General features: G+C 43.2%; 1 protein-coding gene and 1 non-coding gene across 2 annotated transcripts; one reads left to right on the top strand and one right to left on the bottom strand.

Moving 5' to 3' along the window:
- Window positions 1-245: 245 nt before the first annotated feature.
- On the bottom strand, window positions 246-25,755 carry DHX8 (DEAH-box helicase 8). The gene is made up of 23 exons (XM_019752259.3): window positions 25,471-25,755; window positions 24,023-24,108; window positions 23,647-23,719; window positions 23,155-23,240; window positions 22,112-22,221; window positions 21,339-21,722; window positions 20,787-20,931; window positions 20,492-20,695; window positions 19,716-19,803; window positions 18,248-18,345; window positions 17,116-17,263; window positions 15,920-16,101; window positions 14,440-14,634; window positions 13,949-14,134; window positions 13,616-13,826; window positions 13,101-13,282; window positions 10,866-11,006; window positions 8,080-8,235; window positions 5,629-5,766; window positions 5,045-5,173; window positions 4,671-4,867; window positions 4,037-4,216; window positions 246-3,302 (listed from the first exon to the last, which is right to left on the bottom strand). Exons 1-23 carry the CDS (start codon window positions 25,616-25,618, stop codon window positions 3,083-3,085), a joined length of 3,687 nt encoding a protein of 1,228 aa, XP_019607818.2. The 5' UTR covers window positions 25,619-25,755; the 3' UTR covers window positions 246-3,082.
- On the top strand, window positions 8,643-8,749 carry LOC141569119 (U6 spliceosomal RNA). The gene has a single exon (XR_012492511.1). It is a non-coding gene; the product is annotated as a U6 spliceosomal RNA (small nuclear RNA).
- Window positions 25,756-25,835: the final 80 nt, after the last annotated feature.

Below are 25,835 nucleotides of genomic sequence, written 5' to 3'. Positions count from 1 at the left end.
TAGGCGCTCTCCAGTTAAATCAGAACCACAGCCATGCTGAGGCTGGGTCACCCAACCCTTTTTAATGCCTGTCCCACTTCACCCACAGCCGCTGCCCAGTACTGATGTTAAGACCTGGCGGCCTTCTCAGGAAGAGATGCCTCTCAACCACTACCCGCAAATAAAAAGCAAAAATAAAAATTTTCCTAGAAACAGAAGACATCAATGTACTGATTTTTACAATTTAGAGCAAGGAAAAGAAAATATTAAGTTTTTAAAAATATACATGATTTAATTCCACATTAAAGGCTAGCTACCGTGTTTCCCGAAAATAAGACCTAGCTGGACCATCAGCTCTAATACGTCTTTTGGAACAAAAATTAATATAAGACCTGTTCTTATTTTACTATAAGACCGGGTCTTACCTAACATAAGACTGGGTCTTATATTAATTTTTGCTCCAAAAGACACATTAGAGCCGATGGTCCGGCTAGGTCTTATTTTCAGGGAAACATGGTATCATCGGAAGGTGTAAAAGTTTATTGAGTACAAACAGGTCCTAAGTACGCACACAAGCCACAGGGATTTGGATGAGAAGCAGCATCGCGGAAAAGGTCTCCACAGGCTGAGACACGTGACCTCTGCCCTCTGAAATGTACATCAACAAGCCACTCCTCACAGCTCTTCCTTCAAAGCCTGAAACTTGGAAGGGCACTGCTCAGAGACAGCTACAGCAACCACGGGAGGAAATTCTTTGGGTGGAAGGAGACAGCCAAAACCAAACCATGCTCCGGGCTGGAAGAAGGTGAACCCGGGACTGAAGAGCCTGACCCAGCAGTAGAGCTTACATATGCCCCATGGGGACGGTCCCCCCACATACACAAACAAGCACAGACTCAGCACATGTGCAGGGGCAGGAAACTTTTGAGCGAGGCTCCCGCAGGGGAGCAGTGAACAGTAGATTTTAATGGCAGAGAAGATTCCAGCTCCCTGTGTGAGACCCACATCCTCTCCTGGGCTGTCACTCAATCCCGGGTAATATTGGTTCAAGGAAGAGAAACAAGGGCCCCATTGTGTGGGAGCAGCAGGCGAGTCCTCTCGAATCTGGCTGGAAGCCCCCTTCTGAGCAGGCTGGGCAATGCGGCCTGCATGCTGTTTCCTCATGGACAGTTAGAAGATCAGACCCCAGCCATGTTGTGATAGCAGAGAAGTGACCCCAGCTCCTGGGGGAGATGTTCAAGGAACACCCACAGAGCAGCGTCCTTTTTACGCACACCTAACCCACAAAGAGGACCAGCCCTGCTGGCTCTCTCTCATCTTGAAACATCCCCTTCTCCACCTCAGCTGAAATCCCAGAACTCCCTCCTCAGGGGTTATGATCTCAGAGGTGCCAATGCCGTCGTGCTGGGCACTCGGCTGGGTCAGGCGGGCTGCCAAGGCCAGAACTTATTTCTGAACTGGAGAGACCTGGGTGCCAGGCCCCTGCTGCCTTTCGGTTTCCTGTCAGCCCCTACACTGTCTCTCCCCGTAAGTCGTAAAGGTCAGCACACAGATCCCCTGCCCTTAATTACAGGTCTGGGCTTCCCCAGGAGCACACTCCAACAGAACGAGAGGTGCACACTCAGCTCAATAACAGGGCAGGGACCTCAGTCAGCAGACTCCCTGGCCTGTATTCTCCTCTGCTGGCTTGAGTTGTGTCTTTAGGGTGTTCTGTCTGCTGCCCAGAAACAGCCTATATTCCTTCATATCCTAGAATGTCACACAGTCTTTTAGTGACTGGTGTGTAAATCTGTGGTAGTTCTAATAGTTACATCGTTTCAAAATTTACTAGAATGGGGATGAGGGAGGCAGTGGGGACTATAACATACAGTATGCCCAACCCCCCAGGGGCTTCTCTACAAGCTCTGCATCCAGAACAGCTTTCTCCAAGTTCTACAACCTGGACTGGCAGCATTTGTCTAATGTTCTTCCAAGTCAAGAGCTTCCTCAGAAACTGTGGGAGGAGCACTAAGAGGTGGCCATTCCCCAACAGGATGCTGGGAGACAACCACTCAGCATGAGGAGGCCCGGAGCACAGATGCTGAACAGCACTAACTGGCTCTGAGAGGTGTTGTGTTGGTTTTCTGTTTGGGGTGGGGGGAGGGAGGCTTTGACCATAAAAATCCTTTGTTAAAACTCATCGAGGACCTCAGGGGCAAAAAGAGAAAAAATAAACTAAAACAAAACCTATGTCGTTACTTACATGTTTCAAAAGGAAATAGGACACGCTGTACACGGTGAGTGTGGTGGGCTGGCCAGGGAGCCAGGGACAGCCTTCTGTATTCAGCATGTGGCATCTGTAAGCACTCAGGCGCCCAGACCTGAGCGCCTGCGCACTGGATACAGTGAATCCTGGCCATCAATGGCAGAGCTGGGCGGGCGCGGGTGCTGAGAGACGAGACACAGGTCTGGGCTGTGCGTCACCTCTCAGCCCAAAGAGGCCAGGGGCTCTGGTTTCAGGGGACTCTCCACCATGTGCACCGAACTCACAGACACTAAATCTCCCCATGCTGAGCCCAAGCTAATATCCTAACCTTTCCGCTGAAAGAAACCTTCACAGAAAACCATTTTTGTTTCCTTAAGAAAATAAATATTTCTGGGAGGTTAAGTAAAGTACCGGGGCTGGACAGGACCAGGAAGTGGTGCCAACACTTTCAATGAGCTTTGTGGCTTCCTCCTCCACAGAGTACCAGCTAGGGCATAAGGGCCCTCACCTCGTCCGTCTGTCCAGGTTTCCAATGCTCACAACTGCCTTTTCCATCCCAGAGCTACACAAGTTGCCCCTTTCTTGGAGATGACACAGTGCACCGCCATATTGGCTGTGAGTCCCAGCTGGCCCCAGTGACGGGGTGGTGGGGGCTGCAGGCTCTGGTCAAACCAGGCATAAATCTCCCTGTTTCTATTTCACCACCAGGGAAGAAATGCGAGTCAAGTTTAGAAAATGTCCACTTAAGATATTCAGTCACTGGACAGCTGTATCCTCAGGACCTCCTTCTCACCAGTACGAGTGAGTCCAAGCCCCAGGCCAGTGCTGCAGGAGATGCAAACAGACAAGTCTTGCCTTTCAGCGCCGACGGAAGGCCCGGGATATTCTCCAGGCGTTGGGCTCCTCATAGCGGTTGTACAAGGGTTCAAGACGCTGCTGCTTCTTCTGTTTGCTTAGCTTGGTCGGGTCGGAGACCTTGAAGAAGGCCGGAGCAAACTCCACAAGCCACCGGGGGTCGATGGTGGTAACCTCACGCATGTACTCCTTCGTGGTCAGCACCAGCTCATGGTACACCACCCTGAGGGGGGGTGGACAGACATAGGCTCAAGCCTCCAATACAGGCCCTACTCCAGTTACCCGGGTCCCCAGGGGGCGGCGCTGAGCTTGCATTTTACCCTTCCCTCTCCTGCCTGACCCCTCAGGAGACTGTCTCTCGTTATGACAACCACCCTCCAATACTGAGGAGCCTGCAAACCTCTAACCACAAGAAAGCTGTCAGGATAATGCGTTCTAAACCGGGCTCTGGCTCCAACTAGTTAAGTGACACAGAGACAACCACATCACTTCTCTGGACCTCAGTCTCCTGGTCTGTGAAATGGGAGGGTAGGTTTGCAGGCTATCTCCACAGAACTCTAGGGCCCTGAAGAGCAGCTTCAGGGGCTGTTATAAAGGGGAGGGGAAAAGCCACACAGGCAAGGCTCTACCTCTCCAACTCTTCTACCACGGTGGCACGGTGGTTTTAAATCACTTTTATATTAGGGTGGGTAACATTACAACATTTTAAAAATGCTACTTCAAAAAAAATTGTTTTTCTAACCACCTCACTGAGTGATCTCTGAGATCCTTTCTAGCTCTCACTCCTATGATTTTATTTCTCTGAAAAGGGCCTGATATTGGGCCTAATTCAGGCTCTTGCTGCCCTAGAAATATAAGCAATGTGAGAATAGGAAAAAGCGTTGGCGGTGGGTGAAGACACAGACACAAAGTGCCAGCAGATTTATAGGTTCTCTCCGCCCAGAAGAGCCCACCTACCATTCCGGTTGTCTGTTGAAGAGAGCACTGGAAGGATGGATGTAGACCACCTGCTGGTCGATCAGCGTCCGGTAACCCTCCTGCGGGTCTTTCTTGGCAGCGTTCCGAAAGAACCCACTGCAGATGGCCTTCTGCACTCGGACTGTGGACTTGCCACAGGAGACCACATCCAGCTTGTGTCTGTCAGGAACATAAGTCAAGACAGGATGAAGAGGTGGGCAACTCTGTTTTCAGAGGTTCTGTCTTCCAGAATCATGGTGCTCAACACCCCCATCTCGGGTCCCCAGAGTAGGCACCAGGACGCTCCTTCCAGACCTAAATGTACTACAGGGCAGCTCTGCACAGTGGGCAAGATGGATGCAGTGAGAGCCAGAGACTTAATTCAACTCGACTAAGAATGTCCCAGATGCTTGTAAACAAAGCATTTTTCAACAATTAAGAAATCAATTTCCTTAGGAACTCTTTCTGAAGTGATTCTCGGCTACACCCTTGCCTAGGGAGAAGCACAACAAAACTAGAAAAGCTGGAGGAAAAGGGTCATGCGAGGATTCTACAGCTTCGCAGGTATACAGAGATGAACAGACATGACATTCAAGGAGCTTCAACTCAAACGTGGGAGAAGTCACCATGTTACCTGTCCATTATGCCCAACATCTGCTTGCGAATGTCCTGGGCCCGGCGCAGAGAACGAGCCTGGATAAAGTTCTCATAGCACCATGGGTTGGAGAACTTGTTGTTCTTCCAGGAGTTGTACACGGCCAGTAGGGTGAGGTGGTCCCCTTCGGTCTGGTGGAATTTGGCCTTCTTCTGATCAGCGAGGGCTTGTTTATCCTGCCAAGCAGTGGCACAGAGGATCATTTGCCACCCAGAAGCTACGAACTGAACACCCAGCAGTTCCACGGAGCCCTACATGGCCCTGTCAGTGTCCACATGAAGCACTGAGTGGCAACGGCTGATTGCACCCGACATTATCACACCCCCATCTGAGTGTGGCTCTGCACTCCCTACCTTGGGCCTGTAGAAGACGTTCTGCACAGACAGCATGGACACGATGGTCAGCATTTCCTCGCTGCAGCCCAGATGCACAGACATGATCAGCATTTTGCACAGCATGGGCTCCAGGGGGAATTCTGCCATCTAGAGGGAGAAGAAGAAACTGCAATTGCTTCCCTGTGGAAAATGGATCTGGACCCACCTGCGGGAGATACTGGTCAGAGTGGGTAACAGACCATAGGAGGCATGATGACGTGGGGTGCCTGTCTCTACCAGAAGGTTGTTACTGTTTATTCCCAAATAAACCCCAATGAAATGTATGCGACCAAGAACATGACTACTGTTGGGGTAGTTGGGGATTTTGCAGACATCTTTTAAAATTAAGGCTAGACTCAATAATATATCCTGAGGTAAAACTGTGGATAGAATTTCCTTTTTCTGAAACAGTTTTAAGTGATAGTTGAAAACCCAAGTTAAAAACAGGCATCTAGAATTCTACTCAACGCTTATCCAGGGCCTCAGAGCTACATTTTGCACAAAACAGTATGGAAGACTGGCCAGGGAATCAGCCCCAAAGCACTGGAAGTTAAGTCCCCTACCCTGCGGCCAAGGCGAGTCAGCAGGCCCTCGTCATCCAGGGCCCCCAGCGTGTACAGCTGCTCCATGGCTGTGATCAAGGTTTCCATTGGCGGGGCGTCCATGAAGTCAAAGGACAGCAGGTCATTGATGCCCATGGCCTAGAACAGAAAGTGTGTGATGGGAGGCTCAGCCTCACCAGGGTTCAATCACCGTGCAGGAGGACTCCTTGTCGCTATCGTTCCTGTTTCTTCAATTGCATCAGGAAGCCACCAGCAAGATTAGCAGTAATCTCCAAGGCTGGGCCACACAAAATTCAGACTAGTAGAAAGCATACACTTTCTCAGGAAACTTTAAAAAACACTCCCTCAAAATGATAGCACATACAACTCAACAATAACAAGACAACAATTAAAAAATAGGCAAAGGATTTAAATAGTCATTTCTCCAAAGAAGATATAAAAATGGCCAAGAAGCACATGGAAAGATGCTCGACATAACTAGCAATTAAGGAAGTGTAAATCAAAACTACAATGAGCGACCACTTCATACGCACTAGGATGGCTATTAAAAAAAAAAATAAGTGGCAAGTATACGGAGAAACAGGAATTTTCACACATTGCTGGTGAGAATGTAAAATGGTGCAGCCAGTGGAAAATAATTGGATGATTCCTCGTAAGTTAAACATAGAATCACCATACTATCCACTGATCCCACTTTTAGATATACACCCAAAAGAAGTGAAAGCAGGGTCTCAAATAGATACTTGTACACTAATGTTCACAGCAGCATGACTTATAAAGGCCAAAACGTAGAAACCACCCAAATGTCCATCAACAGATGAATGGATAAACAAAATGGTATGTACATATACTGGGATATTATTCACCCTTAAAAAGGAATGAAATTCTAACACATGCTACAACATGATGAACCTTGAAAACATTATCCTAAGTAAAAAAAGCCAGATAAAAAAGGACAAACATTGTTTGATTCCACTTATATGAGATACCCAGGGTAGGTAAATTCATAGAGACAGAAAACAATGATTACCAGGGGCTGGGAGGAGGGGAGAAGGGATAGTTTAGTTTAATGGGTACAGAATGGTGATTGCTGCACAACATTGTGAATGTACTTAATGCCACTGATTGGAAAATTTTCAAAAGGTAACAATGGTAATGTGTTGTGTATTTTACCACAATTTTTAAAAATAGAGAATACATTAGCCTGTCCTGTCTCTTGCACATGTAATTTCTACTGTGCATCCAGGACCTGTCTCATACCATGTTCGGTTGTAGGGATATGAAAATGACTAAGCTATGGCGCCTGCTCTCAGAGTTCACAATGGTAAGACACATGGGCACAAAACCATGACAACACAGTGCAATCTGCATGCCTGGCACACAGTGGGCAGTCAATACATTTGTTAGCCACGTTGAAGAATAAAAGAAACGAATGATGTGCTAACCAAGTGTATACAAAGGGTGATGTGGGAGGACATAAGCTTTCTGTGTCTTTCCCATAAAGTGATTGTGACCATAAACACAGCAGGTGTTCAATAAATGTTTATTGTATGACTAATAACTACAAGGAATTATGTTAGCAATCAGTAAGCATTGTGCCAAGTGCCTTTACCTGCATTATCTCATTTATCTTCACAACAGATACTATTAATAGCCTCCCTCCCCCTTTGAGAGAATACAGAGCAGAGGGCCGAGCAGGTAAATTTGCCAAGGAGAAACAGCTCGAAGCAGAAATTTGAGCCACAGATGCCTCTGTTCTCACTCCAGAGACTGGAGCAGGTTTTTTTCTGCAGCTCTGTTGTAGCCTCTCTCACGGGGAATGAATAATAAATTACAACAGAGCCTTCTGCACCAGGAAAGTGCCAGGGCTCCAGGGTAGCATCAGTGTCGGGGTGGTGGGGCGGGGGTGCCATCATCTGGAAAATTACTCATGTGGCTCTCCCTGCCAAAGGAGAATGAAGGTGCTCACGGGGGACTAAGAGAGGAAGAGCAATGATTCAGAATGAAAACCAAGCCCCGGAGGGCCAGTCTGAAACCTCTACTGATAGCTCCTTTGCAAAGTTTTTGGACTGGGAGTTTTGCTTCCATTCTAAAAAAACACAATTGGATCTGAAAGCTAAAGGGATAAAGGAAGTGAATTTGTCCACAGTTTGGCACCGATTAGATTTTTCTAATATCCTTTTAGAAAATGTTCCTAACTAAAATCTTTTATAACCAAACATTCTGCTGGTTATTATGGTAAGAAAAAAATGCATGTGCACAGCACACATGCCAACTTTACCCCAGAACCGCAGTGGAAAGGCTGTTAGCACAGCCATTTGCATTTCACTCAAAGGGACTGCTTCTATGAGGTTACTGAAGTATTTAACAAGGTTCATAAAACACTCATTTACTAAGGCCATAGGATTGGACTGTCCTACCAACCCATTCTAACAAGACAATGGTACCTACCTTGAGTGACAGCACTGTGCTGGCTAAGTTGGTTCTCTGGATTTCCGGCACGTTGGTGGTCAGCATTTCATCTCGGTAGGCACGTTCTGTGTATAGCCTGTAACACTTTCCTGGGCCTGTTCTCCCAGCTCTGCCAGCTCGTTGCTTTGCCTGAGCCTAGAGGGGTGGGCATATAAAAATAACGTATCTGTTAAAAACTGCTTAACAGCCTTACCCAGAAAATCTGTTAAAAGAGGGGCAACTAGCAAAATTCAAAATGGGGTTTATTTCACTTCGTTTAGGACCATTTCCAAGACTATCAATGTTATTATCATCCCCTCTCCAATACTCAACATTTTTGGAAAGTTTGTTCAAGTGACGCAAATATAGGCAAGGTGAATAGAAGAAATATTGTAAAGATTACAGAAATGTACCTTCAAAACTGTGGCACAACACAAAAGGCAATGCATAAAACAAGATGACAAAATACTATCCCCACAATTAGGACCGAAAATGTAAGTGAACTAAATAAATGTAATGTTAATATACCAATGATGACTGTACCCATTTTACAAATCAGGCTTGTGCTTGCTTCGGCAGCACATATACTAAAATTGGAACCATACAAAGAAGATTAGCATGGCCCCTGCGCAAGGAAGACACGCAAATTCGCGGAGCATTCCATACTTAAAAAGAAAAAAGAAAAAAAAAAAAAATCAGGCTTGATATGCTCAATGCCAGAAGGAAATGTTCACTCACATTGGTGAACTAGCAAGTTACAAAACAATACTGATTTAAAAAATATATATCTTTATGCATATATAGCATAAACTACCAAAAGGAAAAAACCCAGGGAAAAATAACCTAAAATGTTAACTATGGCTAACTCTGACAGTAGGCTTGCTGATGGGTTCTATTTTCTTTACTTTACCAAATATCTGATATTGAACACATACTACCTTAATAATCAGGACAATTAACCCTTAAAAATATACAAAACCTACTTACTAGACTACTAGAATTGCAACCATAAAAAAAAAAGAACATGAAAAAAGATGGTCAAGAAAAGCATCAAAATGATGACAGCATTGGTAGGATCAATGGTAATTTCAATTTTTCCTATTTCCCAAAAATAAAATGTAATATTACTTCTATACTTAGGGGCACTAATTAAAAAAAAAAAAAAAAAAAAAAAATATATATATATATATATATATGTATGTGTGTGTGTATATATATATATATATATATATATATATATATATATACATGTAGAAAACCATCTATCTTACAAATAGTATCAGGATTTACAAATTCCTATGCCAACTCCAAACCAAAGGATGTATGTAGTATGAAAGGTCACGAACCACACAAAAGCACATAATGATCACACACCGTGGCAGACTCCACAGTATTCTACAGACGTCTCTCTCTAAATCAGCGAGGGCAAGTGTACTAATTTCTTGGGTGGTCACTGTGAGTTGCACGCACCACCCTGAGAAGTGGTGCAGAGTACACGCACTGGAGCCAGACTGCTCAGGTTCAAATTCTGGCTCCACTAGCTGTGTGACCTTAGGCAAGTCACTTAACCCCTCTGCCTCAGTCTCATCTGTGAAATGAGGATAATAATATCTTCCACAAAGGATCAATACAAGAATGTAATGATTTCATTTAAGTACATAGGACAGTGCCTAGCAGCACTTACCGTGTTTCCCCGAAAATAAGACCTAGCCGGACAATCAGCTCTAATGCGTCTTTTGAAGCAAAAATTAATGTAAGACGGGTCTTATTTTCGGGAAAACAAGGTACTAAGCACCCTGCAAGTATTAGCCACTATTACTTAAATTTCAAAATGAAAATAGACTAAAGGTTTTTATAGACTATGAATCTAATCACACCTATTATAAAATATTAAGAAAATATATAAAAGTATAAAGAAAAAAAAAGTTTCAGTAACCAGTAGCACCACCAAGAAATAATACCAATTAACATATCAAATACATGCTTTCAAGTCTCAGGTGGGTTTACATACACTGTGCACAAGCGCACACCATCTTTTTAAACAAAAATTGGTTTATACTATTCCTCCTATTTTGTAGCTCACTTTCTTCAAATAATATATCATAGTTTTATGCTTAAGTCACTAAATACATATACACGCCACCATGTTAATGCCACATAACATTCTACGGCACGGATATGCCTTATTTTATTAAACTACATCCCTTTTGGAGCTCATTTAGAATTTTTCCAAGTTTCATATAAACAGTGCTTTAGTGAACATCCTTTTCCATTATCTTGAGGTATATATTCATGTCTAATTTTCAGATATATTGGAACTATTCGGTTAAAGAGATGATCTTTAAAATGTTGGATACATGTGGCCGGACTGCCCTCAGAAAGGATCATTAGGTTCTTCACTTTTAAATATAATTTAGGCAGGAAATTATTCCAAATATAATTACCAAAGAAACACATTATCATCTCATTAATTATTACATCTCAGCTATCTATGGCTAAGGACGGTATTTAGAAAATACATTCTAACCAACTATCTTAGATGAGTCTATGTTGCTAGGATTCAAACTTTTTTTTTTAAGTTCAAATTATATGGGGCTTTTCAATGTTGAAAAACTATTCTAAAGATTAAAAACAAACAACACAAAATCTCTATCTCACGAAAGCATCTGGTATCTTAAAAGTTTACCTTTGAAAACAACAAAGTTCAAAATACAAAACTATAAAAAAAATTTCCGAAAGGCCACAACCAGGATTTGCAGGCAAGCTCTTGGGAGAAGCCATCATACCTGAGAAATAGGAGTCACCACCAACTGGTCGATCCCTGTCTTCGAATTATAAACTTTCTGCTTCACAAATCCAGGGTCAACCACATAATAGATGCCATCAATAGTCAGCGATGTCTCTGCAATGTTGGTGGCAATCACGACCTGCAGGCAAGAGGGACACAGCTGGATTGAGCTACCCAGGTTCAGCCCTGAGGTGTGAAACATGACTTCTGAACTCAGACATCTTCCCAAAGCAGTATGCAGTTATCTCCCTCTACAGACGACTAGATAGCACTGAATCTCAGTTTTGCCCCAAATGGGGGGAAAGAAAGGGGCCTTCATCTTAAGGGTTAGCTTGGGGAGGGGGTAGAACCTGAGATAAGTGGAACAGGAAAAAGCAAAGGCCAATCAAAGCCAATTTCATTTGGTACAAATGGCTACATAGCTCATTTTCTAGATCCAATGTTGATTACTACAATTTTAATTTTCTAGCACCCTGGGAAAGCAGAGACTTCCTGGCATCACATGTGCCAGTGCAAAATGAGATTTTTCTTCCCCCACGGGGACATCTGGACTACAAAATGGGCTGTTTGTGTATGTGGAACAAGAGGGAGCCTTTTTTTTCCCTGATCATAAAATGAACCACGAGGTGGCAGAGGAATTTCACGGTTTGCGTGAATGCAGCAGTATTTGTGATCTAGAAGATTATTGGTCTCAGCTTGGCACTGCTACTGCTCTTCCACCCAGAGGTTCAGCTAATAAAACACATTGCTTGGGAAAATCATTGCTAGGAGGCACCAGAACATTTTGCATCATGCCAGCACCTGCCCGACCCTGAGAGGCTTCTTCCTGCCACAGAGCTGCAGATGACCTCTCGGAAACCAGTCCAATCATCAGGAACAGAACAGAGAAGGAATCACCATCTTTCCCCCAAAACCTGCTCCTCCTCTGTGTTTCCATTCTCAGCACCATCTTCCTTCCAGATGCCCAAGACAAAAACTTGGGAGTCATTCCCGACTTCTCTGCCCTTCCTCTCTACACTTCCAGGCACCCACTATGTCTCACCCATTCTAATTCTTTACTGTTATTCAAATCCATCTGTCTTTCATTTGTAGGAAAATGAAAACATGTCCACACAAAAATTTGTAAGCAAATGTTCACAGCAGCATATGAGTAATAGCTAAGATGTGGAAACAACCCAAATGTCCATCAATTGATAAATGGATACATTTTGGATGCAGAATAATATTCTACAATAGAATATTATTCAGCAATAAAAAGAAATGCTTCTATAGGCTACAACATTGACGAACCTTGAAAACAAGCTAAGTGAAAGATGCTAATTACCAAGGACCACATATTATATGATCATTTATATAAAATGTCTAGAACAGGCAAATCCATAGAAGCAGAAAGTAGATTAGTGGTTTCTAGGGGCTGAGCAGAGGGGTGAATGGGGGTGACTGCTAAAGGGCACAGGGTTTCTTCTGGGGTGATAAAACTATTCTAAAATTAATTGTAGTGATTAAGAGTTAATGATTAATTACCATTAGTAATGGTAATTAATGGTTGCACAATTCTATGAATATACCAAAAACCACTGAACTGTACACTTTAAAGGGGTGAATTGTATGGTATGTAAGTTATATTTCAATAAAGCTTTATTTAAAAACAATCCATCTGTCTCCTCTCCCATTGTCTCACACACACACGCACAGTCAGTGTCAGCTCCTGGAACTACACAGCTCCCTGAAATGGCCACACTGTCTTACCTCTAGACAGAGTATCACAGGCTACTCTGTCTAATCAGAACGTGTGCCCTCCTGCCCTTCTTGCTTAGATGGACATCCAAGTGTTCTTCAAGTCAGATCCTTACCTCCTCTAAGAATGCTGGTTTGGGTGCTCCCCCCGGGGTATCCAGAGCACCAGTAGCATTTTCACACCATATGCTAAAGGCCTGCCTACTGGTAGATGACGTCCCACAGCAGAGACAGGCCTGTCCTCAGACTGCAGCCCTGGTGTCTACTCCAAAGCCGGGAAAATGCTCAAAAAATATTTGTCAAATAAAGGAAAGGAGAGGAAGAGGAAGAAGAGCAGGGGTCACATACACAACCCTCATTCCTTAACAAACTGGCTGGACTAGTCTCTAAAACAATAAACAAGACCTGCACACATCTAAGCAATCGCCATCAGGGCCAGCGGCATATACCACGTGGTTTCAGAACATAATGGAGCTTCATTTCTGCCCAGGGTTACCTTTCTGCTGCCAGGCGGAGCTGGGTCAAAGATTCGGGTCTGCATCTCACTGGGAAGAGCAGAGTATACTGGGAGGATAATCAGCTCTGGAACATCAGGGCCCAGGGATTTCATTCTTTCATACAGGATCTCACAAGCGGTATCGATCTCTTCCTGACCAGTCAGGAAGACCAGGATGTCACCTCAAAAGAGAATAGGAGCATTAATTTACTTTCTCTGTGTATGTTCTACCCAAAGGCCATAGTGACATTAACAGAACTCCAAACGACAGAAGACACACTCAAATTCTCACCTCTAATAAATCAAGAGGTTTTTATCTGTCCATGTTTATTCATTTTTATTTATTTATAATTTGTGTCTATGTTTAAATAGGTAGATTTAAACCCTGTACACCATTATTTACACTTTTACCATCACCATTTCAAACATGCAAGCCTGAGACTTACAATATTTAAAAGGCATTTGAGTGAAAAAGATACATTAGGACTAAGGAAAAAAATGTTCTTTTCCCCTACCTGGTGGTTCTGTTAAATGGATCTGCATGACAGTGATCAAGCTGGCATCCAGGTAGTCTGTCTCAGGTTCCTTCGTGTACAGTATTTCCACTGGATACGTTCGGCCGGGAATGGTGAAGATGGGAGCTTCATAGAAGTACTGAGAAAACTTCACCGCATCCAAGGTGGCTGAGGTGACAATCAGCTTCATGTCCTGCCGTTTCTGAACTGTCTAAAGGGAAATGCGATGCGGCTTACTAGGAAGGACTACCCAAAAAGGCATAGGTACTCCCATCCCATCCCCAGAATTCAGTTCCCAGCAGCTAGAAGGGTCACCAAAGAACAGCCAGTTACCTTTTTCAACAATCCAAAGAGCACGTCGGTGTGAATTGTCCTCTCATGCGCCTCGTCCAACATGATGATCGCATACTGAGTGAGGTCGGGGTCGATCAGGCACTCGCGGAGCAACATCCCGTCTGTCATGTATTTGATGACTGTTTCGGGGCTGGTGCAGTCTTCAAATCGAATGGTGTAGCCCACCTAAGGCAGAACAGAAGCTGAAAACCTTAGACACAAACCTCTCCTTTGTGCAATCACCAGGCAAGATTTCAGCCCAGGCAGACTGTTACCCGTAATCTTATTAGATTCAGTTTGACCAAGATGTACAGTGATACCCTCATAGTAAAATCAGCCTTGGACTTGATCCTAAACAGATCAAAGAGGACAAGGAGAACCTTCTCTCCCTCAGGAGAAACTTGAAAGAAGGTAGCATTATGCCCATATTTAGAGACCTGGCCTTTACTCTTTCTTCAGGCATTTTCAGAACAACTTCACTACCCACTTACCTCTTGGCCTAAGCAACAACCAAACTCTTCTGACACTCTTTTGGCCACCGACATGGCTGCCACTCTTCTGGGCTGGGTACATCCAATCTTGCCCCTGGAAGTGTAGCCCGCCTCCGCCAGGTACTGGGTGATCTGCGTTGTCTTCCCAGATCCTGTCTCTCCAATAACAATCAAGATCTGATTGTCATGGACAGCCTGAAAGCAACAACAGAATATAAATACTGTCATAAAAATTTGCCACTCATTACTCTGGAGTAAAATAACTAATGCTTACGGTCTAAAACTAAACGAGAAAAAGGGCACACGATAATGTACATATGGTAAGACTATAACCAGGGTTTAAATTATTTTTAATCATGCATAGAAAAAAACATTAATGATTTTTTTTCTATGGGCGATGCTCTTTCTTATTTTAACTGCACATATAACTTAAAAACTTTAAACTTTATGGGTATTCTTTAACTAACATTAATTTTTTTTTAATTTATTGGTTTTCCTAAATTCATAAAAATAAAAAGATGCTGAAAGCATAAACTATCACCCAGATATCCCTAATATGTGTGTGTGTGCGTGTGCGCGTGCACATACCATATATACACATATATATGGTACATACACACAATGTATGTACGTATGGACTATATATGTGTAATTTTTAAGCATTACACACACATAAAGAGTTTAATAGCAAATAAAAAGCTCTATAAAGTATTCCTTTCTACTGACACTCCCAAATCACCAGTGTCTTTCCTCCAACAGTCACCTCATTTCTACGCGTATATAACAGCAAAGGATTGCCATCAACCTACGTGTCTACTAATACAGGACTAGTTAAAAAAGCCAGAGCACATCCATACAACAAAGCACTAAAAAAAGTAATAATAATAAGGAACAACCTCTGAGCTATATCATTAAGGAAAAAAAGCAAGATGCCCAACAGTTATATAACATGCTGCAATCTAGAAACACACACTGTACACATAAAACATATGTTTGTGTGTGTGCACACATACGTATTTGTATTTGCTTATATACGTATAAGATATTGCTGAAAGGATTCACTAGAAACTAGTAAACTCGGTAGCCTCAGGAAGTTTGGTAGTGTTAAAATCAGATCTCCAGAAAATGGAAATAAGTACTTGAAGCAAAGTCTTGCTGATATGAGATTGTTGGCCAAGCACCTACATTTTTCTTATTGACCAGAGCTAGTGTTCTGTGCTACAAATATTCTGCCCACTTGGAACTGCTCCAGGGTCCCCCAGTTCAAACAGATTTACTTCCTCATAGGAAAAATAAAATATGTAGACTACTGTATGTTTTTAAAAAAGTACTTGGAAATATTGTTTATTTCCTATGCCCTCTGGAAAAGCCACTTCAAACATACACATACCTGTCCAGCTAATTTCAATTAAAACATGTCATCCTTCCCTTAGAAAAGACCCCTACTTCCCCACCAATACATCATAAAGGGGCTTCTCACCTGGACCAGCTGCTCCTTCAGTTTGTAGATGGGTAGGCTCTCTCTCTGCTCAAGGATTGACATCTGGGTCTTTTTTCCATACGAAGCTTTGTTGCCCCCAAAGGCATGCTTCTTCCACTCAGGAATGTCATTGGGCATCATCCCAATACCCCTCATGTTGGCAGCAATCTGCCTGCCTTCCGCTGCAAAGGAAACCAGCGACTTAGAAATGTCCTGAAGCTACCCCACCGCCCCTCCCCCACATCCAACAAATCACATTTCTCCAGTACACCCTTCCTCTCTGCTAGTTCCATGTTAAACCACCATTCCCTGCCTTCTGAACTATTATAAAAGCTTCGTAATTCATCTCACGTGTCTACTCCTGCCCCATCCAATCCATCCTTTAGAAATGCAACTCCGATCATGCCACTCCCCTGCTTAGAACTTTGCAACATTTCCAAGTGAACTTTAGAATTGAGCCCTAATTCCTAATATCATCTACAAAGTCCTGGCCTGCCATCCATCCCCCCCCCACCACTCTGCCCATCACTCTGTATTCCAGGCACACGGGTCTTCTTTCCTACCTCACAGCCCCAGCACAGGCTACTCCTCAGCCTGGAGTAACCCCTGTAACTCCCTAACCCCTGTCCCATCCCCTATGACAAAGTCCTATTTATCCTTCGGTTCTCAACTTTCCCAGGGAAATGACCCCCTAAGCCAACTATACTATCTGTACTTCTTCATACAGCACTGGTCATGATTTAGTTAGCTGGCAATTATTTGATTAACATCAATCTTCCCCACTAACTTGTATGTGTCATAAAAGCAGGGATCGTGTCTAATTCACAGCTGTATTTCTAGTTGCCCAACATAAATGAATAAATACTTGTCATGACTGTATCCAGCAATTAGTTAATACTTGCCATACAAAGAATTGTACGAAAAGGAAAGTTTCAGAGCTATACTATTTTTTAAATAAAAATTTTAAGTTATTCAGAAGAAAAACTCAATCTAATAATAACCTGACCAGGCTTACTAAAACATTTTTGGTTTTAAACACTTGATTAAAAAAACAAAAACATGCTTTAACTGAAGGGAAAAAGCAAATCACCAAAGCCAAGGCTGAACCTTTAGTATGTGCTGACAATGCCCCCTCCCTGTGTACTTGAAGGCTCAGATTTTTTTTGAAAAGTCCACACCCCATCCCAGGGTCTCACCATCAGGCAGAGGATCAACCCAGTGTTTGTTGAGTCCCATGGGAATAGAATCCATCTCAGCTTCCCGTTGAGCCTGCTTGAGTTCCCGTCTTTCTTTGGCCAAGGCACTCTGCATCATCGCTGCTTGGGAGAGGGAGCCATCTGGGTTCTAGCGCAACAGAGGACAAGGCAACATCAGAATGGGGTCTCAGCATGAATTAAATATCCAGGAAATACGACATAGATGTTAAGCCACTTGAATCTAAAGAATGAGACCCTCCTAGAAGAAAGTTCCTATCAACATACCAGACTACATGAAAGAAATGGATAAACTACAGCAAATTCAGAGAAAATAAACAAGGACAACGATACATCACTGAAGGAACTGGGGATGCTGACTTTGAAGGTGGGAACTCCAAGAGATAGGACATATAAGAAAGGGATAAAAAATCTTCTGTATGGTCCCAAGAACTAAAACGAAGAGCAATGTGGACACCTCAGTAAGAAAGATTTCACTCCTGCCTAAAGAAGAACTAATGATCAGATCCACCTGAAAATGGAATGTGTCTTCTTAAGGGCTGGTCAATTAATTCCCTGTCACCAACAATGTCAAGCAGACACGAGAAGACCACATGGGAGGAACACTGTAGAAGGATACATGGGATTGCAAGCACTGAATGGGTGGCTGGGCTGAGAGACCTTTAAGACAACCTTTTTCCAAATCTAAATTTTATCGTAACTGTTCCATGAATTCTTCTACTCATACTCTGCCCTCCACAACACCCAGCACTAAAGCTTCCTATTCGATGCCAGCAGCAATCGGTCAAGTGAACTGCCTTTGAATCTGCAAGGTTCAAGCCCTAAGGCCTGGGAAAAAGCAGTGATAGTAGATCAAGCACGTGTAGTGAGCTCTCCTTTCTCCCAAAACACACTAAAATGAGAACAAAAGAATTAAAAAGGCAAAAGCAACAAAGTTGAGTCGATCTCCCTTTAAAATAAAAATATTCTAGACCTTGACCAACAGTCAGTGCTAGCTCCTGTGGCTTGAGTTCTGCTTACACAGATCTAATAACCTGCTCTGAAAAACTGAAGTGTTACATTAAGAAAAGAAGTTCACTTGACATGTCCAGGTTAGAGTCCCAGCATTTCTCACCTTAACAATTTTAATAGGGCTCATGTCCATGCTTTGCTTGGTGTGCCCTCTCAGGAATGGAGGCTCTTCTTCAACCAGTTCAATCTCAAGGTCCTCATCTAAAAGGCCCCCCCGAAAGAAGAATTAGCCAAACACAAAACACAAAAATGACCAATCATTTTCACCAAAATAATTAATTTCCATGAACACCAGCAGTCTTTATCACAGTTGGCTCCTAAGGTCAAAAGGACAGCAATGCAAGTGAAATTATAACCCAGGTGACTATTCCCCCTGCTCTCCAGCCATTTCTAGGGCATCTACGCTCCGGCCCAAGAACTGATCAAAGCTACTTTCAAAAGCAATTAAGCCTGTGGAAAAATGCTGTTCTGATATTCTAGATAGTACTAAGGCATCTGACATTCAACTTCATTTATAAAGTAACTCAACCCACAAAAAGATTGGCAAAAAGAATTAGGGGTGGCCGGTTAGCTCAGTTGGTTAGAGCATGGTGCTAATAACACCAAGGTTGCCGGTTCGATCCCCACTAAGGGTAAAATCAATATATTATAGTAAATTTATATACAGCAACACTCTACAGCACTGAAAATGAGTGAAATATGACTATGAAAATCAACAAAGCTAAATATCAAAAGAATGATGAATCAAAAAAATTAAGTTTGGGGGTGGCCAGTTAGCTGAACTGGTTAGAGCGTGGTGCTCTTAAGGTTGCTGGTTCGATCCCCACATGGGCCACTGTGAGCTGCGCCCTCCACAACTAGATTGAAACAACTACTTGACTTGGAGCTGACGGTCCTGGAAAAACACACTTAAAATAAAAAAAAATTAAGTTCAAAAACAGACTAAACAATACAATGTTTACAGATAGATACCGTGTTTCCCCGAAAACAAGACCTAGTCGGACCATCAGCGCTAATGCGTCTTTTGGAGCATAAATTAATATAAGACCCGGTATTATATAACATAAGACCTGGTCTTTATAATGTAATATAATATAATATAATACTGGGTCTTACAGTTCACTTAGTAGGTGTTTACTTATTATTGTTATATGAATTATGTATGTTCCGTCATAGGACTTCACAATTTTTTAAAATTTTTAATGGGCTGAGTTAGAAGTTGTTTCCAGGGCAACTCAGAGATAATCTAGGCAGATCCAGGGTTTTTAGAACAATTACTAAAGAATATGAGATCAAATTTACTCCCCCAAATACAATTATAACTTTTTATATCCTAAAAACTTACTATAAGCAACAAGTATAACAATACATAAACGTTTCCCAGAAAAATGAAGCTTTTTGCTTCCATCATGAGGGGCCCTTGTTCTTTTGAGAGATGAGTGGTGAGATCCAAGGAACAAATGATTCATAACCACTGGATTAAATTACAAATAGAACCACCTAGTCCAGGGGCTCAAATTGCCAAATGTTCTCCTGAAACATTATCCTGCTCAATCTCAGTGGCTAATTACCTTCTTCGTCATCCACTTTAGGGAGAATGCCAGTCTCTTCATCGAAGTCTGGAAACTCTTCTTTGGAAAGGACATTGGCAGCAATCATCTAGCCAAAGGACAGAAGGCAGCACTTGTTACTTGCTAGGATCAAAACTCTTCTTTTGTAGGAGAGTTAAGAAAGGTTTCGTGTAGGAAACCAAGGTATTTTCCTCCTGACCCAGCATTGCAGGGCCTCAAACACCATGTATCCCACCCCTGGGGGACAAGACCACATGGTGCCCAAACACATGGCTCAAGGGTCTCTTCCCCAGGAACAGTGATCTGCCTCTTCCCTTGCTTCCACAGCACTCTGCACACTCCTCGTTATGTAGTATGTAAACCTTCACAGCTATTTGTTTCCATCCACCTCCTCCACCCGACATGGAGTTCCTCAAGGGCGGGAACCATGATACAGTCGTCTTCGCAGCCCTAGCGTCTACACAGTGCCTGGCACGCTGTGCTTCTGCTGTTTATTGAATGATGGAAACAAGAACGAACATTTACGTAGCCTTACCACATGCAGGCAGTAATCTAAGAGCTTCTTTCCTATTAACTCATTTAATCCTCAGGCCACCAGTGGCCCTGTCTTACAGAGGAGCGCAGCGGCACAAAGAGGTAGAGTAACTTGGCTCAGGATCACACAGCGAGTTAGTGACCGGAAGTCACCCCAGGCCATCGTGCTCCAGGGCCCACACTCTTAACCACTATGCTACCTGCTGTATGACTATGTGGCCATAAAAGCAAATAGTCCTGACCTGTTTGATCTCCCACTTCTCTGGGTCAGAGATGCGGGTAAGGCGCTTGCGTTCCAGTGAGTCATCTTCTACTTCAGGGGCGCTGACAAGGGACAAGTGAGTGGGTCTGTCTGGATTCCTCATTGAGGTCTCCTCATTGGTCTCCCCAACAAGATTTCGTCGTCGATTTGGGTTTAAATCTTCCCCGGTCTCTTGATCCACATCCTAAGGGACAAAAACAATGAAACTAGCTCACTTGCTGTCCTCTTGTTTCCTTGGCCATCAAATGTGGTCATAAGCTGGCTCTCTCACCTACCTTCATGCTCAGACTAGTCTTGGTGCCAGTGAAGGACAGCACTTTGACCTTGACCCTCTGGCCTTTGCTCACCACATCAGCCACATTGGCTACACGGCCTTCCCTCCGGAGCTCAGAGATGTGCACCAGGCCTTCCCACCGCTTCCTGAGGGAGAGGCAGAGACATCAGGAGCATTCCTAAAATACCTTTTCCCCAATAGATTCCCCCCTTGTTGGAAGTGAACAAACGAAAATGGTCTTAAACTCAAGAGGAAAGTACCAAGAAGGTGGTCAAATAAAATAGTATTACCTCCCTCCCAAAGGAAAGACATGGGGGAGGGGGAGTAGACAAGACAAATTCTCATGTCTTAACCAGCAAAAGGGTCGATCTCTTGAAAGCAGTGGGCAGGAATAAATGGCTCTATGACATTTCAAATAATGAATCAATTTCTAACAACCTGATATGGCTGATTTGATTCAAGTGTCATTAATCATAACTTTTACAATGTGAAAATCCCGTGATAAAAGAAATTCTGGCCATCACTGGTGTGAAAGAAGAGCACCAGCCATTACCTTAGTCCCTCCAGCTGCACAAAGCATCCAAACTGCATGATGCTGGTAACTTTGCCATTGTAAATGTCCCCAATAGCGGGCTCTTCCGGGGGAGGGCGGTCCACATGCTTATCCCGCCATCTGTCCAGATTCCTCTCCCCATACTTGTCTCGGTCCTTCCGGTCTTTAGGGGGGCTCTGACTTCTGCTCCTGGACCGATATCTAGACTTCCCTTTATTTCTCTCCCGGGTCCTGGAACGTGATCGAGAGCGGGACCGGTGTCTCCGCTTGTGGTCTCTGTCGCGGTCTCGCTCTCTTTCACGGTCACGGTCACGGTCACGGTCACGGTCACGCTCTCGCTCTCGGTCGCGGCTCCGGCTGCGCTTCTTCTTCTTTGTCTTGTCCCTAACAAATCAACAAACACCTATTTGAAAAAGAAACCACCCAATTTCATCTTTGCATTCTCAAGAACACAGCACAGTGCCATGCATGTGGTAGGTACTAAGTGTTAAACTAAATTAGGACTTTCAACAATTATGACGTCCCTGCAGGCCAATAAAGAATGAGGCCAGAAAAATATTCAGCCTCTCTGGGTCCAGATTTCTATCCTCTGAACATCGTAGCATTTGTTGCATAAATATTCTTGACAGGGAGCAATGAAAACAGATCCAACAATATGGTACATGGCCAGTCTAGATTGTGTAAACTTGCCCCCAATTTTGCTTGTCTGGTCCACAAAATTCAACTACCACAGTATCCTAAACTCCCCAAAGGATAGGACACCAGGGACAAACCGGTGCTCAGCATCTCTTTGCTTCTCCTGGCCTGCTGCGCTGGGCATTAAGGCCTCCAGTTCTTTCAAGACATCCACAGCGACTTTCACATCATCTTCGTCCAGCATGGTCTATAGGGGCAAGGCCAGCAAAGTTAGGAAAAAAGGGGGGGAAAATAATCACTCAAGAATCTGTACTTCAGGTACTACAAATCTGACAGCCCCTATATCACTCCCTACTTATGTGAGAGAAGCAGAAGGGGGTTGAGATTTCCAACACAATTTGAGGCAGAGGAATAAGCGAAGGCTCTTGGAAGTCATTTCTACATTTGGCAAACCCCTTTGTCCTTAGTGCAAGGCTATGGAAAGAAATTAGATATCACCCCTTCCGTGAATCACACAAATAATGATTAGAAATAGAAAACAGATGCTAAAATTTTTTAAAAGCAACTCTCTGTCTGCACTCCCTTCTCCCCTTTCACCTGCTTTATTTTTTTCCATAGTTCTTATCACTATCAGCTATGTTATATACTTACTTATTTGTCTATTGCCTGTCTCCTCCCCACCAAAAGAATTTACATGTTTATTTCCTGCCCCCAGCCCAATACTAGAACGTAGTCTCCAAGAGGGCAGAAACTCTAGACTGTTTTGTTCACTGCTGGTACTTAGAACAATGCTTGGCACATAGTAGGCATTCAACAAATACTTGCCAAGATAAAATTTAAAAATCAAAACATTTCAAAGATTAGATATTTTAACATGTAATGGAGCAAAAAAAAATCTAATTTCACACATCAGCATGTGTTCTAGAGGTTTAAGTTATTTTATACATACTTCAGTCACTGCTTTCTACAATTCCCAAACTCATTTCCCTCAAACATCATTATCTAAACCCTTTAACACTACTCTATACATAGCACATGCTCACAGAGTGATCACTTTCACTTTGAAAAATATGTGACAATAAAGGTAAACTTAAAGTTAATAACTAATGACACAAAGAAAAGAGGCAGGGGTGAGGGCAACATACAGTTATAGCAGACATTCTCAAAATGGTATCAGTACCCGAACAGAAGGGTTGTCTGGTTGGCAAAGGCCTGGGAAGAGTTCCTTCAGTTTTTCTTTTTCAGTTTTGGGTTTAACAACTGGATCTTGTTTCATTAAAGAGCATGAAGGAATTAAAAAAAAAAGAAGATACATTCAGTATTCTCAATGATTGACCAAAGAACTTCAACATTAGATATGCATTAACATGGCATTTTTCTACATATTATTCATATACATTACTATACACATAATTTAATTTTCTAAAAATAACATTGATTACAAAACCCTCAACAAACTATCTGGGCATTAGGGTGGGGGAGGGTGCATCAGCATTCATTTGGTTGGTTATGTCTTATAATTCTTATTTTAATTTTGTCTTAAGTCATTTGAAAATTTATACTAGAACATTTACTTGTTTGGCAGCTGCTGCAAGGGAAACAAACACAATTTACAGAATGCTTGCGACCTAAACCATTCTGCAGGCTAAGCTCAGCTGGAAGCTCTGCTCACCTTTGCTAGTAGAAGGCTTTGCTGGAGGCCGCATGGTTTGTATGAGACGTAGCAAGTTACTAATAAGAGAATCCTTTGAAAAGAAACAGAACAAAAATTGTCAGCCCCTGGACCAGTGCTTAAAAACACTAAGACAAGGGTGTCCTTTAAAGAAGGGTGATTATGCCCACCTGCCCCATTTTCCTAGAAAGGTGTCACAGGAAATCCAGTTACATCACCACTGCTTAGTGGCATGAAAACATTACACACTTAAGGTGTATTTGATTGGTAGGTATAAAGTATCTCCTTTCTGTATCAAAACCCCATATTAAATCCTATCAAAATTTAAATTCAATTGTGACATTAAAATAAAACAGAGTGCTTCAGATACACATACCGTGAATTCTGCACCATTTTTGACCAGAGAAGCCTTAAAAGTATCAAAGGTGGTATGTTTCTCAGCAAGACTGATCACAAATTCAGCTGCAAATGAAAAAAGGGATGAAAACAAGAATGGAGACTTGAGCAAAAAATCAATTTCAGTATGCTAAAATCAAAATCAGTACGCTAAAAACAAAACCAATTAGGCTATCCAACAATCATAAAAGCCAAAGACCACCATCCAGTAAAAAAAGAGAATTTAGACTACCAAGATTATCCATGTATGTTCTAATTAGTTTTTATAAATGAAAAGGAGATATTACTACAAAATGGCTCACCAAGCCCTTGAGTGCACTTGAGGGAGGAGGACCCTGTCCCCTCCATATCATTGTACTCTCTTCTCATGAAACTAATAGCTGTGTACACTGCCATATAGACTCTAGAGGTAACAACGTCCAAAAGCATGAGTCCATGTATACACAAAACACACACATAGGATGCTTTCTAGTTTCTTTCTGGAAAGGCAGACGCAATCTATATATGATGGCCAGGTAGCTGCTGGATGGTGCAATCTACAAGTTGAAGGAAAACTTACTTGCCCCCCAAATTCTTCTCTGCGATACTGCCTAGTTCTTGAAATTTCTAATATCAGAGCTATTTTATTAAGAACCTTTCAGGAGAGAAGTGCATTTTATGATAAGCCAAAATAATATGCCTCAACCTTGTGAGTCCTGCAAGAAAATTTGAACGATTTCATTTGGATTTTAATCCTAACAAATAATAACAACATGGAAGACCTGAATAAGTAACTCATAAACTAGTACTGCCATGCCATTTCCATGCTGGAATCTGCCTTTACCTTTTTGATGACAATAAGTGAAGAAAGCCAAATGCCATCAGGCTACCTAAACACAGCTTACGCATATTAAGTTAGGAACAACGCCAATGGTTAAGACCTTTTGACCATCTACTACATGCCAGGCACTATGCTAAGTGCTTCACACTTAGTTATCCGTGATCCTTCACACAGTTATCCATGATCCTTACAACACCTCACAGGTAGGTACTGTGGGGGCCCACGACAGGCCGCCCCAAGACATCCCACAATGGCATATTGATTACTGTGAATTAAAGTTCCTTGACAAGTACCCGGTGCAAGAAGTATGTCTGCCATTATCACCATCATCATGTGGCTGCTGTTGTCGTTAACGCTATTTAATTACCTGGGGCTAAAATAAAATTTAAAAAGGAAGCAGCGATGGCCGCTCCGGGTTTCCCTAACAGCCCTGAAAAAATGGTTTCTAACAGCTCGGTCTGGCGGGCTGTCAGGCGGAGGCCAAGGACGCAGGTTCCCCAGGCCGAAGTCTCTGTGACAGAGACTCACACCGACCCAGTGGGCCCCTCAACCCCCTTTCTCCTTCCGCTTCCCAAACCCAGAGGCCGCAGGAACTTCCCCGTGCTCACCCAGATCCTTGTCGTTGATCCCCAAGTGATTGTCCAGCTCGGTGCAAACCTTCGACACTAAAGACAGATACTCGAGTTTGGCGAGTTCTTCCGCGGGGCCTAGCTCCGTCCCGATTACGGCTCCGGCCATGGCCACAGCCACCGCCATGGCTACGGCTTCCCCCGCCTCCTCACCGCCGGCCTTCGGAGCTACTCCGGCCTGGCTCCAATTTTCCCTTCCGGGTCAGCGTACATCCCTTTTGTTTACGGTAAGTTGAAAACTCAAGTAACGTCTCCTGTCGTAACCGGATAGATCATCGAGATCAAACAGGAAGTGCGTAAAGAAGGGACGGCCGAGTGGGTTACTCTGCGCGCCGGCTGGCGCC

The sequence above is a fragment of the Rhinolophus sinicus genome, chromosome 12, assembly GCF_057876585.1.
Source record: "Rhinolophus sinicus isolate RSI-liver-muscle chromosome 12, RSI-T2T, whole genome shotgun sequence".
In the NCBI taxonomy this organism is placed as follows: Eukaryota; Metazoa; Chordata; class Mammalia; order Chiroptera; family Rhinolophidae; genus Rhinolophus; species Rhinolophus sinicus.
The sequence above is the reverse complement of the archived record's forward strand: the minus strand, read 5'-3'. Positions and strand labels throughout refer to the sequence as shown.

Excerpts from the sequence above, each read along its gene's own strand:
- DHX8 (XM_019752259.3), bottom strand. The coding sequence starts at position 25,618 with ATGGCGGTGGCTGTGGCCATGGCCGGAGCCGTAATCGGGACGGAGCTA. Across the intron at positions 17,264-18,247 it reads GCCCTATTAAAATTGTTAAG|AACCCAGATGGCTCCCTCTC; the intron begins GTGAGAAATGCT and ends CTGTTGCGCTAG. Across the intron at positions 13,283-13,615 it reads CCATTTAACAGAACCACCAG|GTGACATCCTGGTCTTCCTG; the intron begins GTAGGGGAAAAG and ends TTCTCTTTTGAG.